This window comes from Cebidichthys violaceus, unplaced genomic scaffold (assembly GCF_023349555.1).
Source record: "Cebidichthys violaceus isolate CVI_PGR_0920_01 unplaced genomic scaffold, fCebVio1.0.p SCAF_19, whole genome shotgun sequence".
Taxonomy (NCBI): domain Eukaryota; kingdom Metazoa; phylum Chordata; class Actinopteri; order Perciformes; family Stichaeidae; genus Cebidichthys; species Cebidichthys violaceus.
In genome coordinates, this window is record NW_027176361.1 from 710,396 (window position 1) to 726,594 (window position 16,199).

General features: G+C 31.3%; 1 protein-coding gene across 2 annotated transcripts in view; it reads right to left on the reverse strand.

The window, feature by feature from the left end:
- LOC137874412 (nephronectin-like) overlaps positions 1 to 16,199 on the reverse strand; it is a 58,806-nt gene that overhangs the window by 39,658 nt on the left and 2,949 nt on the right. For both annotated transcript variants that reach the window (XM_068713081.1, XM_068713080.1), the window contains 4 exons: positions 15,810 to 15,884; positions 14,905 to 15,333; positions 14,681 to 14,764; positions 14,505 to 14,603 (listed from right to left, as the gene is read on the reverse strand). In XM_068713081.1, coding sequence (XP_068569182.1) covers positions 14,505 to 14,603; positions 14,681 to 14,764; positions 14,905 to 15,333; positions 15,810 to 15,884 — 687 coding nt within the window. The remainder of the gene's footprint in view (positions 1 to 14,504; positions 14,604 to 14,680; positions 14,765 to 14,904; positions 15,334 to 15,809; positions 15,885 to 16,199) is intronic.

Consider the following 16,199-nt stretch of genomic DNA (forward strand, 5'->3'; position numbering starts at 1 on the left):
TAACATGTCGAAAAAAGTGAAAAAAAATCATAGTATACCGTGTCAAGAAAAGTGAAAAAACAGTCAGAGTATAGCGTGTCGAAAAAAGTGAAAAAACAGTCATAGTATAGCGTGTCAAAAAACAGTCATAGTATAGCGTGTCAAGAAAAGTTAAAAAACAGTCACAGTATAACATGTCGAAAAAAGTGAAAAAACAGTCATAGTATAGAATGTCGAAAAAAGTGAAAAAACAGTCATAGTATAGAATGTCGAAAAAAGTGAAAAAACAGTCATAGTATAACATGTCGAAAAAAGTGAAAAAAAATCATAGTATAGCGTGTCGAAAAAAGTGAAAAAACAGTCATAGTATAGCGTGTCGAAAAAAGTAAAAAAAAAAAGTCATAGCATAGCGTGTCGAAAAACAGTCATAGTATAGAATGTCGAAAAAAGTAAAAAAACAGTCATAGCATAGCATGTCGAAAAAAGTAAAAAAAACAGTCATAGTATAGCGTGTCAAAAAAAGTCAAAAAACAGTCATAGTATATTGGTCAAAAAAAGTTAAAAAAAACAGTTATAGTATAGCGTGTCGAAAAAAGTGAAAAAACAGTCATAGTATGTCGAAAACAGTCATAGTATAGCGTGTCGAAAAAAGTGAAAAAACAGTCATAGTATAGCGTGTCAAAAAACAGTCATAGTATAGAATGTCGAAAAAAGTGAAAAAACAGTCATAGTATAACATGTCGAAAAAAGTGAAAAAAAATCATAGTATACCGTGTCAAGAAAAGTGAAAAAACAGTCAGAGTATAGCGTGTCAAAAAACAGTCATAGTATAGCGTGTCAAGAAAAGTGAAAAAACAGTCATAGTATAGCGTGTCGAAAACAGTAAAAAAAAACAGTCATAGCATAGCATGTCAAAAACAGTTAAAAAAAAACAGTTATAGTATAGCATGTCGAAAAAAGTAAAAAAAATCATAGCATAGTATGTCGAAAACAGTCATAGTATAGCGTGTCAAGAAAAGTGAAAAAACAGTCATAGTATAGCGTGTCAAAAAACAGTCATAGTATAGCGTGTCAAATAAAGTAAGAAAAAACAGTCATAGTATAACATGTCGAAAAAAGTGAAAAAAAATCATAGTATACCGTGTCAAGAAAAGTGAAAAAACAGTCAGAGTATAGCGTGTCGAAAAAAGTGAAAAAACAGTCATAGTATAGCGTGTCAAAAAACAGTCATAGTATAGCGTGTCAAAAAAAGTGAAAAAACAGTCATAGTATAGTATGTCGAAAACAGTCATAGTATAGCGTGTCAAGAAAAGTGAAAAAACAGTCATAGTATAGCATGTCGAAAACAGTCATAGTATAGCGTGTCAAGAAAAGTGAAAAAACAGTCATAGTATAGCGTGTCAAATAAAGTAAGAAAAAACAGTCATAGTATAGCGTGTCAAAAAAAGTAAAAAAACAGTCATAGTATAACATGTCGAAAAAAGTGAAAAAAAATCATAGTATACCGTGTCAAGAAAAGTGAAAAAACAGTCAGAGTATAGCGTGTCGAAAAAAGTGAAAAAACAGTCATAGTATAGCGTGTCAAAAAACAGTCATAGTATAGCGTGTCAAGAAAAGTGAAAAAACAGTCATAGCATAGCGTGTCGAAAAACAGTCATAGTATAGAATGTCGAAAAAAGTAAAAAAACAGTCATAGTATAGTATGTCGAAAACAGTCATAGTATAGCATGTCGAAAAAAGTAAAAAAAAACAGTCATAGTATAGCGTGTCAAGAAAATTAAAAAAACAGTCATAGTATAACGTGTCGAAAAAAGTAAAAAAATCATAGTATAGTATGTCAAAAAAGTCATAGTATAGTATGTCGTAAAAAGTCAAAAAAACATTCATAGTATAGCATGTCGAAAAAAGTAAAAAAAACAGTCATAGTATAGCATGTCGAAAAAAGTAAAAAAAACAGTCATAGTATAGCATGTCGAAAAAAATAAAAAAAAACACTCATAGTATAGCGTGTCGAAAAAAATCAAAAAAACATTCATAGTATAGCATGTCGAAAAAAGTGAAAAAAACAGTCATAGTATAGCATGTAAAAAAAAGACATAGTATAGCATGTCGAAAAAAGTAAAAAAAACAGTCATAGTATAGCGTGTCGAAAAAAGTCAAAAAAACCATAGTATAGTATGTCGAAAAAAGTCCAAAAAACAGTCATAGTATAGCATGTCGAAAAACTGTGATAGTATAGCGTGTCGAAAAAAGTAAAAAAAACAGTCCTAGTATAACATGTCAAAAAGTAAAAAAAAACAGTCATAGTATAGCATGTCAAAAAAAGTTAAAAAAAAAGTCATAGTATAGCATGCCGAAAAAAGTTAAAAAAAACAGTCATAGTATAGCATGTCGAAAAAGTAAAAAAAAACAGTCATAGTATAGCATGTCAAAAAAAGTTAAAAAAATCATAATATAACATGTCGAAAAAAGTGAAAAAAAGAGTCATAGTATAGCATGTCGAAAACAGTCAAAACAACAGTTAAAGTACAGTATGTCGAAAACAGTCATAGTATAGCTTGTCGAAAAAAGTAAAAAAAAACATAGTATGTCGAAAAACTGTGATAGTATAGCGTGTCGAAAAAAGTCCAAAAAAACAGTCATAGTATAACATGTCGAAAAAAGTCAAAAAAAGAGTCATAGTATAGCATATCGAAAAAAGTAAAAAAAGTCACAGTATAGCATGTCGAAAAAAGTAAAAAAAACAGTCATAGTATAGCGTGTCGAAAAAAGTCAAAAAAACAGTCATAGTATAGCATGTCGAAAAAAGTAAAAAAACAGTCATAGTATAGCATGTCGAAAACAGTAAAAAAAAACAGTTATAGTACAGTATGTCGAAAACAGTCATAGTATAGCGTGTCGAAAAAAGTAAAAAAACCCATAGTATAGTATGTCGAAAAAAGTCAAAAAAACAGTCATAGTATAACATGTCGAAAACATTAAAAAAACAGTCATAGTATAGCATATCGAAAGAAGTAAAAAAAGTCATAGTATAGCATGTCGAAAAAAGTAAAAAAAACTGTCATAGTATAGCATGTCGAAAAAATAAAAAAAAAACAGTCATGGAAGTTAAAAAAAGTTAAAAAAAATCATAGTATAGTATGTCGAAAACAGTCATAGTATAGCATGTCGAAAAAAGTAAAAAAACGGTCATAGTATAACATGTGAAAAAAAGTCATAATATAACATGTCGAAAAAAGTAAAAAAAAAACAGTCATAGTATAGCATGTAAAAAAAAGACATAGTAAAGCGTGTCGAAAAAAGTAAAAAAACAGTCAAAGGAAAGCGTGTCAAGAAAAGTGAAAAAAACAGTCATAGTATAGCGTGTCAAAAAAAGTAAAAAAAAAATCATAGTATAGCATGTCGAAAAAAGTCAAAAAAACAGTCATAGTACAGCGTGTCGAAAACAGTCAAAAATAGTCATAGTATAGCATGTCGAAAAAAGTAAAAAAAAACAGTCATAGTATAGCCTGCCAAAAAAAGTGAAAAAAACAGTAATAGTATAACGTGTCGAAAAAAGAAAAAAAATCATAGTTTAGTATGTCGAAAAAAGTCATAGTATAGTATTTCGAAAAAAGTAAAAAAAACAGTCATAGTATAGCGTGTCGAAAACAGTCAAAAATAGTCACAGTATAGCATGTCAAGAAAAGTGAAAAAAACAGTCATAGTATAGCATGTCCAAAAAAGTAAAAAAAACAGTCATAGTATAACATGTCGAAAACAGTAAAAAAAAACAGTCATAGTATAACTTGTCGAAAAAAGTGAAAAAAACAGTCATAGTATAGCGTGTCGAAAAAAATAAAAAAAACAGTCATAGTATAGCGTGTCGAAAAAAGTCGAAAAAAGTGAAAAAAACAGTCATAGTATAGCATGTAAAAAAAAGACATAGTAAAGCGTGTCGAAAAAAGTAAAAAAACAGTCAAAAGAAAGGGTGTCAAAAAAAGTGAAAAAACAGTCATAGTATAGCGTGTCCAAAAAAGTAAAAAAAACAGTCATAGTATAGCATGTCGAAAAAATTAAAAAAAAAATCATAGTATAGCATGTCGAAAAAAGACATAGTATAGCGTGTCGAAAACAGTAAAAAAAAACAGTCATAGTATAGCGTGTCAAAAACGGTCAAAAATAGTCATAGTATAGCGTGTCGAAAGAAGTAAAAAAAGTCACAGTATAGCATGTCGAAAACAGTCATAGTATAGCATGTCGAAAAAAGTCAAAAAACGGTCATAGTATAACATGTAAAAAAAAGTGAAAAAAAGTCATAATATAACATGTCGAAAAAAGTAAAAAAAACAGTCATAGTATAGCGTGTCGAAAACAGTAAAAAAAAAACAGTCATAGTATAGCATGTAAAAAAAAGACATAGTAAAGCGTGTCGAAAAAAGTAAAAAAACAGTCAAAGGAAAGGGTGTCAAGAAAAGTGAAAAAAACAGTCATAGTATAGCGTGTCAAAAAAAGTAAAAAAAAAAAGTCATAGTATAGCGTGTCGAAAAAGTAAAAAAAAACATAGTATAGTATGTAGAAAACAGTCATAGTATAACGTGTCGAAAAAAGAAAAAAAATCATAGTATAGTATGTAGAAAACAGTCATAGTATAGCGTGTCGAAAACAGTAAAAAAAAACAGTCATAGTATAGCACGTAAAGAAAAGTGAAAAAACAGTCATAGTATAGCATGTCGAAAAAAGTAAAAAAAAAAAGTCATAGTATAGCGTGTCGAAAAACAGTCATAGTATAGAATGTCGAAAAAAGTAAAAAAACAGTCATAGCATAGCATGTCGAAAAAAGTAAAAAAAATCATAGTATAGTATGTCGAAAACAGTCATAGTATAGCATGTCGAAAAAAGTAAAAAAAACAGTCATATTATAACATGTCAAAAAAAGTCAAAAAACAGTCATAGTATATTGGTCAAATAAAGTAAGAAAAAACAGTCATAGTATAGCGTGTCAAAAAAAGTAAAAAAACAGTCATAGTATAACATGTCGAAAAAAGTGAAAAAAAATCATAGTATACCGTGTCAAGAAAAGTGAAAAAACAGTCAGAGTATAGCGTGTCGAAAAAAGTGAAAAAACAGTCATAGTATAGCGTGTCAAAAAACAGTCATAGTATAGCGTGTCAAGAAAAGTGAAAAAACAGTCATAGCATAGCGTGTCGAAAAACAGTCATAGTATAGAATGTCGAAAAAAGTAAAAAAACAGTCATAGTATAGTATGTCGAAAACAGTCATAGTATAGCATGTCGAAAAAAGTAAAAAAAACTGTCATATTATAACATGTCGAAAAAAGTAAAAAAAACAGTCATAGTATAGCGTGTCAAAAAAAGTCAAAAAACAGTCACAGTATAACATGTCGAAAAAAGTGAAAAAACAGTCATAGTATAGAATGTCAAAAAAAGTGAAAAAACAGTCATAGTATAACATGTCGAAAAAAGTGAAAAAAAATCATAGTATACCGTGTCAAGAAAAGTGAAAAAACAGTCATAGTATAGCGTGTCAAAAAACAGTCATAGTATAGCGTGTCAAGAAAAGTTAAAAAACAGTCACAGTATAACATGTCGAAAAAAGTGAAAAAACAGTCATAGTATAGAATGTCGAAAAAAGTGAAAAAACAGTCATAGTATAACATGTCGAAAAAAGTGAAAAAAAATCATAGTATAGCGTGTCGAAAAAAGTGAAAAAACAGTCATAGTATAGCGTGTCAAAAAACAGTCATAGTATAGCGTGTCGAAAAAAGTAAAAAAAAAAAGTCATAGCATAGCGTGTCGAAAAACAGTCATAGTATAGAATGTCGAAAAAAGTAAAAAAAAAAAGTCATAGCATAGCGTGTCGAAAAACAGTCATAGTATAGAATGTCGAAAAAAGTAAAAAAACAGTCATAGCATAGCATGTCGAAAAAAGTAAAAAAAACAGTCATAGTATAGCGTGTCAAAAAAAGTCAAAAAACAGTCATAGTATATTGGTCAAAAAAAGTTAAAAAAAAACAGTTATAGTATAGCGTGTCGAAAAAAGTGAAAAAACAGTCATAGTATAACATGTCAAGAAAAGTACAAAAAATCATAGTATAGTATGTCGAAAACAGTCATAGTATAGCGTGTCAAAAAACAGTCATAGTATAGCGTGTCAAAAAAAGTGAAAAAACAGTCATAGTATGTCGAAAACAGTCATAGTATAGCGTGTCAAAAAAGTGAAAAAACAGTCATAGTATGTCGAAAACAGTCATAGTATAGCGTGTCAAAAAAGTGAAAAAACAGTCATAGTATAGCGTGTCGAAAACAGTCAAAAATAGTCATAGTATAGCATGTCGAAAAAAGTTAAAAAAAAACAGTCATAGTATAGCGTGTCAAGAAAAGACATAGTATAGCGTGTCAAGAAAAGTGAAAAAACAGTCATAGTATAGCCTATCAAAAAACAGTCATAGTATAACATGTCCAAAAAAGTACAAAAAACAGTCATAGTATAGCATGTCGAAAAAAGTGAAAGAACAGTCATAGTATAACATGTCAAGAAAAGTACAAAAAATCATAGTATAGTATGTCGAAAACAGTCATAGTATAGCATGTCAAAAAACAGTCATAGTATAGCGTGTCAAAAAAAGTGAAAAAACAGTCATAGTGTAGCGTGTCAAAAAAGTCATAGTATAGCGTGTCAAGAAAAGTGAAAAAACAGTCATAGTGTAGCGTGTCAAAAAACAGTCATAGTATAGCGTGTCAAGAAAAGTGAAAAAACAGTCATAGTATAGCGTGTCAAGAAAAGTGAAAAAACAGTCATAGTATAGCGTGTCGAAAAAAGTAAAAAAACAGTCATAGTATAGCGTGTCGAAAAAAGTGAAAAAACAGTCATAGTATAGCGTGTCAAAAAACAGTCATAGTATAGCGTGTCAAGAAAAGTTAAAAAACAGTCACAGTATAACATGTCGAAAAAAGTAAAAAAAACAGTCATAGTATAGCGTGTCGAAAAAAGTAAAAAAACAGTCATAGTATAGCGTGTCGAAAAAAGTAAAAAAAAATCATAGTATAGCGTGTCAAGAAAAGTGAAAAAACAGTCAGAGTATAGCATGTCGAAAAAATCATAGTATAGTGTGTCGAAAAAAGTCAAAAAAACAGTATGTCGAAAAAAGTGAAAAAACAGTCATAGTATAGCGTGTCGAAAAAGTGAAAAAACAGTCATAGTATAGCGTGTCGAAAACAGTAAAAAAAAAACAGTCATAGCATAGCATGTCAAAAACAGTTAAAAAAAAACAGTTATAGTATAGCATGTCGAAAAAAGTAAAAAAAATCATAGCATAGTATGTCGAAAACAGTCATAGTATAGCGTGTCAAGAAAAGTGAAAAAACAGTCATAGTATAGCGTGTCAAAAAACAGTCATAGTATAGCGTGTCAAATAAAGTAAGAAAAAACAGTCATAGTATAACATGTCGAAAAAAGTGAAAAAAAATCATAGTATACCGTGTCAAGAAAAGTGAAAAAACAGTCAGAGTATAGCGTGTCGAAAAAAGTGAAAAAACAGTCATAGTATAGCGTGTCAAAAAACAGTCATAGTATAGCGTGTCAAAAAAAGTGAAAAAACAGTCATAGTATAGTATGTCGAAAACAGTCATAGTATAGCGTGTCAAGAAAAGTGAAAAAACAGTCATAGTATAGCATGTCGAAAACAGTCATAGTATAGCGTGTCAAGAAAAGTGAAAAAACAGTCATAGTATAGCGTGTCAAATAAAGTAAGAAAAAACAGTCATAGTATAGCGTGTCAAAAAAAGTAAAAAAACAGTCATAGTATAACATGTCGAAAAAAGTGAAAAAAAATCATAGTATACCGTGTCAAGAAAAGTGAAAAAACAGTCAGAGTATAGCGTGTCGAAAAAAGTGAAAAAACAGTCATAGTATAGCGTGTCAAAAAACAGTCATAGTATAGCGTGTCAAGAAAAGTGAAAAAACAGTCATAGCATAGCGTGTCGAAAAACAGTCATAGTATAGAATGTCGAAAAAAGTAAAAAAACAGTCATAGTATAGTATGTCGAAAACAGTCATAGTATAGCATGTCGAAAAAAGTAAAAAAAACTGTCATATTATAACATGTCGAAAAAAGTAAAAAAAACAGTCATAGTATAGAATGTCAAAAAAAGTGAAAAAACAGTCATAGTATAACATGTCGAAAAAAGTGAAAAAAAATCATAGTATACCGTGTCAAGAAAAGTGAAAAAACAGTCAGAGTATAGCGTGTCGAAAAAAGTGAAAAAACAGTCATAGTATAGCGTGTCAAAAAACAGTCATAGTATAGCGTGTCAAGAAAAGTTAAAAAACAGTCACAGTATAACATGTCGAAAAAAGTGAAAAAACAGTCATAGTATAGAATGTCGAAAAAAGTGAAAAAACAGTCATAGTATAGAATGTCGAAAAAAGTGAAAAAACAGTCATAGTATAACATGTCGAAAAAAGTGAAAAAAAATCATAGTATAGCGTGTCGAAAAAAGTGAAAAAACAGTCATAGTATAGCGTGTCGAAAAAAGTAAAAAAAAAAAGTCATAGCATAGCGTGTCGAAAAACAGTCATAGTATAGAATGTCGAAAAAAGTAAAAAAACAGTCATAGCATAGCATGTCGAAAAAAGTAAAAAAAACAGTCATAGTATAGCGTGTCAAAAAAAGTCAAAAAACAGTCATAGTATATTGGTCAAAAAAAGTTAAAAAAAACAGTTATAGTATAGCGTGTCGAAAAAAGTGAAAAAACAGTCATAGTATGTCGAAAACAGTCATAGTATAGCGTGTCGAAAAAAGTGAAAAAACAGTCATAGTATAGCGTGTCAAAAAACAGTCATAGTATAGAATGTCGAAAAAAGTGAAAAAACAGTCATAGTATAACATGTCGAAAAAAGTGAAAAAAAATCATAGTATACCGTGTCAAGAAAAGTGAAAAAACAGTCAGAGTATAGCGTGTCAAAAAACAGTCATAGTATAGCGTGTCAAGAAAAGTGAAAAAACAGTCATAGTATAGCGTGTCGAAAACAGTAAAAAAAAACAGTCATAGCATAGCATGTCAAAAACAGTTAAAAAAAAACAGTTATAGTATAGCATGTCGAAAAAAGTAAAAAAAATCATAGCATAGTATGTCGAAAACAGTCATAGTATAGCGTGTCAAGAAAAGTGAAAAAACAGTCATAGTATAGCGTGTCAAAAAACAGTCATAGTATAGCGTGTCAAATAAAGTAAGAAAAAACAGTCATAGTATAACATGTCGAAAAAAGTGAAAAAAAATCATAGTATACCGTGTCAAGAAAAGTGAAAAAACAGTCAGAGTATAGCGTGTCGAAAAAAGTGAAAAAACAGTCATAGTATAGCGTGTCAAAAAACAGTCATAGTATAGCGTGTCAAAAAAAGTGAAAAAACAGTCATAGTATAGTATGTCGAAAACAGTCATAGTATAGCGTGTCAAGAAAAGTGAAAAAACAGTCATAGTATAGCATGTCGAAAACAGTCATAGTATAGCGTGTCAAGAAAAGTGAAAAAACAGTCATAGTATAGCGTGTCAAATAAAGTAAGAAAAAACAGTCATAGTATAGCGTGTCAAAAAAAGTAAAAAAACAGTCATAGTATAACATGTCGAAAAAAGTGAAAAAAAATCATAGTATACCGTGTCAAGAAAAGTGAAAAAACAGTCAGAGTATAGCGTGTCGAAAAAAGTGAAAAAACAGTCATAGTATAGCGTGTCAAAAAACAGTCATAGTATAGCGTGTCAAGAAAAGTGAAAAAACAGTCATAGCATAGCGTGTCGAAAAACAGTCATAGTATAGAATGTCGAAAAAAGTAAAAAAACAGTCATAGTATAGTATGTCGAAAACAGTCATAGTATAGCATGTCGAAAAAAGTAAAAAAAACTGTCATATTATAACATGTCGAAAAAAGTAAAAAAAACAGTCATAGTATAGAATGTCAAAAAAAGTGAAAAAACAGTCATAGTATAACATGTCGAAAAAAGTGAAAAAAAATCATAGTATACCGTGTCAAGAAAAGTGAAAAAACAGTCAGAGTATAGCGTGTCGAAAAAAGTGAAAAAACAGTCATAGTATAGCGTGTCAAAAAACAGTCATAGTATAGCGTGTCAAGAAAAGTTAAAAAACAGTCACAGTATAACATGTCGAAAAAAGTGAAAAAACAGTCATAGTATAGAATGTCGAAAAAAGTGAAAAAACAGTCATAGTATAGAATGTCGAAAAAAGTGAAAAAACAGTCATAGTATAACATGTCGAAAAAAGTGAAAAAAAATCATAGTATAGCGTGTCGAAAAAAGTGAAAAAACAGTCATAGTATAGCGTGTCGAAAAAAGTAAAAAAAAAAAGTCATAGCATAGCGTGTCGAAAAACAGTCATAGTATAGAATGTCGAAAAAAGTAAAAAAACAGTCATAGCATAGCATGTCGAAAAAAGTAAAAAAAACAGTCATAGTATAGCGTGTCAAAAAAAGTCAAAAAACAGTCATAGTATATTGGTCAAAAAAAGTTAAAAAAAACAGTTATAGTATAGCGTGTCGAAAAAAGTGAAAAAACAGTCATAGTATGTCGAAAACAGTCATAGTATAGCGTGTCGAAAAAAGTGAAAAAACAGTCATAGTATAGCGTGTCAAAAAACAGTCATAGTATAGAATGTCGAAAAAAGTGAAAAAACAGTCATAGTATAACATGTCGAAAAAAGTGAAAAAAAATCATAGTATACCGTGTCAAGAAAAGTGAAAAAACAGTCAGAGTATAGCGTGTCAAAAAACAGTCATAGTATAGCGTGTCAAGAAAAGTGAAAAAACAGTCATAGTATAGCGTGTCGAAAACAGTAAAAAAAAACAGTCATAGTATAGCGTGTCGAAAACAGTCAAAAATAGTCATAGCATGTCGAAAAAAGTAAAAAAAACAGTCATAGTATAGCGTGTCAAAAAAAGTCAAAAAACAGTCATAGTATATTGGTCAAAAAAAGTAAAAAAAAAACAGTTATAGTATAACATTTCGAAAAAAGTGAAAAAACAGTCATAGTATAACATGTCAAGAAAAGTACAAAAAATCATAGTATAGTATGTCGAAAACAGTCATAGTATAGCGTGTCAAAAAACAGTCATAGTATAGCGTGTCAAAAAAAGTGAAAAAACAGTCATAGTATGTCGAAAACAGTCATAGTATAGCGTGTCAAAAAAGTGAAAAAACAGTCATAGTATAGCGTGTCGAAAACAGTCAAAAATAGTCAGAGTATAGCGTGTCAAAAAAAGTGAAAAAACAGTCATAGTATGTCGAAAACAGTCATAGTATAACATGTCGAAAAAAGTAAAAAAAACAGTCATAGTATAGCGTGTCGAAAAAAGTAAAAAAACAGTCATAGTATAGCGTGTCGAAAAAAGTAAAAAAAAATCATAGTATAGCGTGTCAAGAAAAGTGAAAAAACAGTCAGAGTATAGCATGTCGAAAAAATCATAGTATAGTGTGTCGAAAAAAGTCAAAAAAACAGTATGTCGAAAAAAGTGAAAAAACAGTCATAGTATAGCGTGTCGAAAAAGTGAAAAAACAGTCATAGTATAGCGTGTCGAAAACAGTAAAAAAAAAACAGTCATAGCATAGCATGTCAAAAACAGTTAAAAAAAAACAGTTATAGTATAGCATGTCGAAAAAAGTAAAAAAAATCATAGCATAGTATGTCGAAAACAGTCATAGTATAGCGTGTCAAGAAAAGTGAAAAAACAGTCATAGTATAGCGTGTCAAAAAACAGTCATAGTATAGCGTGTCAAATAAAGTAAGAAAAAACAGTCATAGTATAACATGTCGAAAAAAGTGAAAAAAAATCATAGTATACCGTGTCAAGAAAAGTGAAAAAACAGTCAGAGTATAGCGTGTCGAAAAAAGTGAAAAAACAGTCATAGTATAGCGTGTCAAAAAACAGTCATAGTATAGCGTGTCAAAAAAAGTGAAAAAACAGTCATAGTATAGTATGTCGAAAACAGTCATAGTATAGCGTGTCAAGAAAAGTGAAAAAACAGTCATAGTATAGCATGTCGAAAACAGTCATAGTATAGCGTGTCAAGAAAAGTGAAAAAACAGTCATAGTATAGCGTGTCAAATAAAGTAAGAAAAAACAGTCATAGTATAGCGTGTCAAAAAAAGTAAAAAAACAGTCATAGTATAACATGTCGAAAAAAGTGAAAAAAAATCATAGTATACCGTGTCAAGAAAAGTGAAAAAACAGTCAGAGTATAGCGTGTCGAAAAAAGTGAAAAAACAGTCATAGTATAGCGTGTCAAAAAACAGTCATAGTATAGCGTGTCAAGAAAAGTGAAAAAACAGTCATAGCATAGCGTGTCGAAAAACAGTCATAGTATAGAATGTCGAAAAAAGTAAAAAAACAGTCATAGTATAGTATGTCGAAAACAGTCATAGTATAGCATGTCGAAAAAAGTAAAAAAAACTGTCATATTATAACATGTCGAAAAAAGTAAAAAAAACAGTCATAGTATAGAATGTCAAAAAAAGTGAAAAAACAGTCATAGTATAACATGTCGAAAAAAGTGAAAAAAAATCATAGTATACCGTGTCAAGAAAAGTGAAAAAACAGTCAGAGTATAGCGTGTCGAAAAAAGTGAAAAAACAGTCATAGTATAGCGTGTCAAAAAACAGTCATAGTATAGCGTGTCAAGAAAAGTTAAAAAACAGTCACAGTATAACATGTCGAAAAAAGTGAAAAAACAGTCATAGTATAGAATGTCGAAAAAAGTGAAAAAACAGTCATAGTATAGAATGTCGAAAAAAGTGAAAAAACAGTCATAGTATAACATGTCGAAAAAAGTGAAAAAAAATCATAGTATAGCGTGTCGAAAAAAGTGAAAAAACAGTCATAGTATAGCGTGTCGAAAAAAGTAAAAAAAAAAAGTCATAGCATAGCGTGTCGAAAAACAGTCATAGTATAGAATGTCGAAAAAAGTAAAAAAACAGTCATAGCATAGCATGTCGAAAAAAGTAAAAAAAACAGTCATAGTATAGCGTGTCAAAAAAAGTCAAAAAACAGTCATAGTATATTGGTCAAAAAAAGTTAAAAAAAACAGTTATAGTATAGCGTGTCGAAAAAAGTGAAAAAACAGTCATAGTATGTCGAAAACAGTCATAGTATAGCGTGTCGAAAAAAGTGAAAAAACAGTCATAGTATAGCGTGTCAAAAAACAGTCATAGTATAGAATGTCGAAAAAAGTGAAAAAACAGTCATAGTATAACATGTCGAAAAAAGTGAAAAAAAATCATAGTATACCGTGTCAAGAAAAGTGAAAAAACAGTCAGAGTATAGCGTGTCAAAAAACAGTCATAGTATAGCGTGTCAAGAAAAGTGAAAAAACAGTCATAGTATAGCGTGTCGAAAACAGTAAAAAAAAACAGTCATAGTATAGCGTGTCGAAAACAGTCAAAAATAGTCATAGCATGTCGAAAAAAGTAAAAAAAACAGTCATAGTATAGCGTGTCAAAAAAAGTCAAAAAACAGTCATAGTATATTGGTCAAAAAAAGTAAAAAAAAAACAGTTATAGTATAACATTTCGAAAAAAGTGAAAAAACAGTCATAGTATAACATGTCAAGAAAAGTACAAAAAATCATAGTATAGTATGTCGAAAACAGTCATAGTATAGCGTGTCAAAAAACAGTCATAGTATAGCGTGTCAAAAAAAGTGAAAAAACAGTCATAGTATGTCGAAAACAGTCATAGTATAGCGTGTCAAAAAAGTGAAAAAACAGTCATAGTATAGCGTGTCGAAAACAGTCAAAAATAGTCATAGTATAGCATGTCGAAAAAAGTTAAAAAAAAACAGTCATAGTATAGCGTGTCAAGAAAAGACATAGTATAGCGTGTCAAGAAAAGTGAAAAAACAGTCATAGTATAGCGTATCAAAAAACAGTCATAGTATAACATGTCCAAAAAAGTACAAAAAAACAGTCATAGTATAGCATGTCGAAAAAAGTGAAAGAACAGTCATAGTATAACATGTCAAGAAAAGTACAAAAAATCATAGTATAGTATGTCGAAAACAGTCATAGTATAGCGTGTCAAAAAAAGTGAAAAAACAGTCATAGTATAGCATGTCAAAAAAAGTGAAAAAACAGTCATAGTATAGCGTGTCGAAAAAAGTAAAAAAACAGTCATAGTATAGCGTGTCAAAAAACAGTCATAGTATAGCGTGTCAAAAAAGTGAAAAAACAGTCATAGTATAACATGTCGAAAAAAGTAAAAAAAAATCATAGTATGGCGTGTCAAGAAAAGTGAAAAAACAGTCAGAGTATAGCATGTCGAAAAAATCATAGTATAGTGTGTCGAAAAAAGTCAAAAAAACAGTATGTCGAAAAAAGTGAAAAAACAGTCATAGTACAGTATGTTGAAAAAAGTTTTAAAAAAAATTGTATAGTATGTCGAAAAAAGTAAAATAGTTCTGTACGTGTGAGTACATTTATACTACATAATAAAGCGTCCAACATAAAGTGAATAAAACTTACCTGAAGGGTTTAGGTCTGTTTCCCAGTGTAGGTCTCCTTCTCTGTCTGACATCCAGTCACACACTCCGTGATCGAAGGCACAGCGGAGACCACCGGCCTCTACACACACACACACACATAAGAAACTCCTCCTGACCAATCAGCTGTGAGGAAACAGTGGTGTAACACACACTGACCAGGGTCGTCTCCGGCGTCCTCTCCGGTGTTTCCCAGCTCGATGTCAAACTCCCACACATGGTTGTTTTCAGGATGTCGAGGGACTGAAACACACACATGAAGTACAACTTCATTAATATCGTTATGTGTGTAAAAGAGAGACTCTGTCTCTCCTGACGAGCTTACATTATATGACCAGGAGTCCTCCTTCTGTGTGTGTGTGTGTCTGTGTGTGTGTCCTCACTGTGGACGTCTCCTCTCTGTCTGTGTGTCACATCCTTATTGATCCTGTTGTTCACTGTTGTTGGTCCCAATGGAGGAGTAGTAGTACTTGGAGTAGTAGTAGTAGTAGTTGGTGTCATAGTAGTAGTAGTAGGTATAGTAGTAGTAGTAGTAGGTGTAGTAGTAGTGGTAGTAGTAGTAGTAGTAGTAGTAGTAGGTGTAGTAGTAGTAGTAGGTATTGGAGAGGTTGTGGTAGTAGTTGTAGAAGTAATCAGACTGGTGGTTGTAGTGGTTGGCTGAGCTGTTGTAGTCGCAGTAGTAGTAGTAGGACTAGTAGTACTAGCAGCAGCAGTAGTAGTGGTGGTGAGAGGAGGAGGAGCAGTAGTAACAGAGGGGGTGATGGGAGTTGTAGTTCTGGGTCTGTGAGGCTCCAGAGTCACTTTGAGGACAGCTGGAAGAAAACAGGATGAAAGCATGAAAACTTTATAAAGTACTTTTAATCAACGTTAAAAACACAACATGTGTTTATCTGAACTCACAGCGTTACACTGACACGAAAGACACAATCAATACCTGTGATGTCACTTCACTCTAATCGAGTTGAAAGTACAACAAAAAAACTGTGTTGCCAAAGCATCAAGTACACAATAATGTGAACCTAGTGTACTACAGTTTTCCTCCTGTGAATAAACACAAATATACATTAAAATGAATCAATGAACAGACTCCAGACGGATCAATTCATCTGTTTCTTACTCAATTATAAAGTGTGAAACGTGAAGAACTGAAACATTGCAGATGATTATGAACCAGTGGTTTTTAACATGACATCACTATGCTGACAGACAATAAGGAGGACATGAATACATACTAGTATCAAATGTTCATGTTTTTGAGGGAACAGAAGAAGGAGTTGAGTGCTGTTACCTTTACAGCTGCTGTCTCCACATCTGCATTTAGGAGACGACGGGTTCAGAGAACAGAACGGACGAGAGTCTTTATCTGGAAACACAAACACACGGTCATAGTAATGTGATGCCTCAAAGCATCATGGGAACTGTAGTTCTAACAGTAAGACAGCAGGACTTCAGGTTAAACTGTTTACATACTAGATATAACACATCGACTGACCCAGACCTGAAGATGAGTCCCCCCACTCATCACAGACCCAGACCTGAACATGAGTCCCTCCACCCATCACAGACCCAGACCTGAACATGAGTCCCTCCACCCATCACAGACCCAGACCTGAACATGAGTCCCCCCACCCATCACAGACCCAGTCCTGAACATGAGTCCTCCCACCCATCACAGACC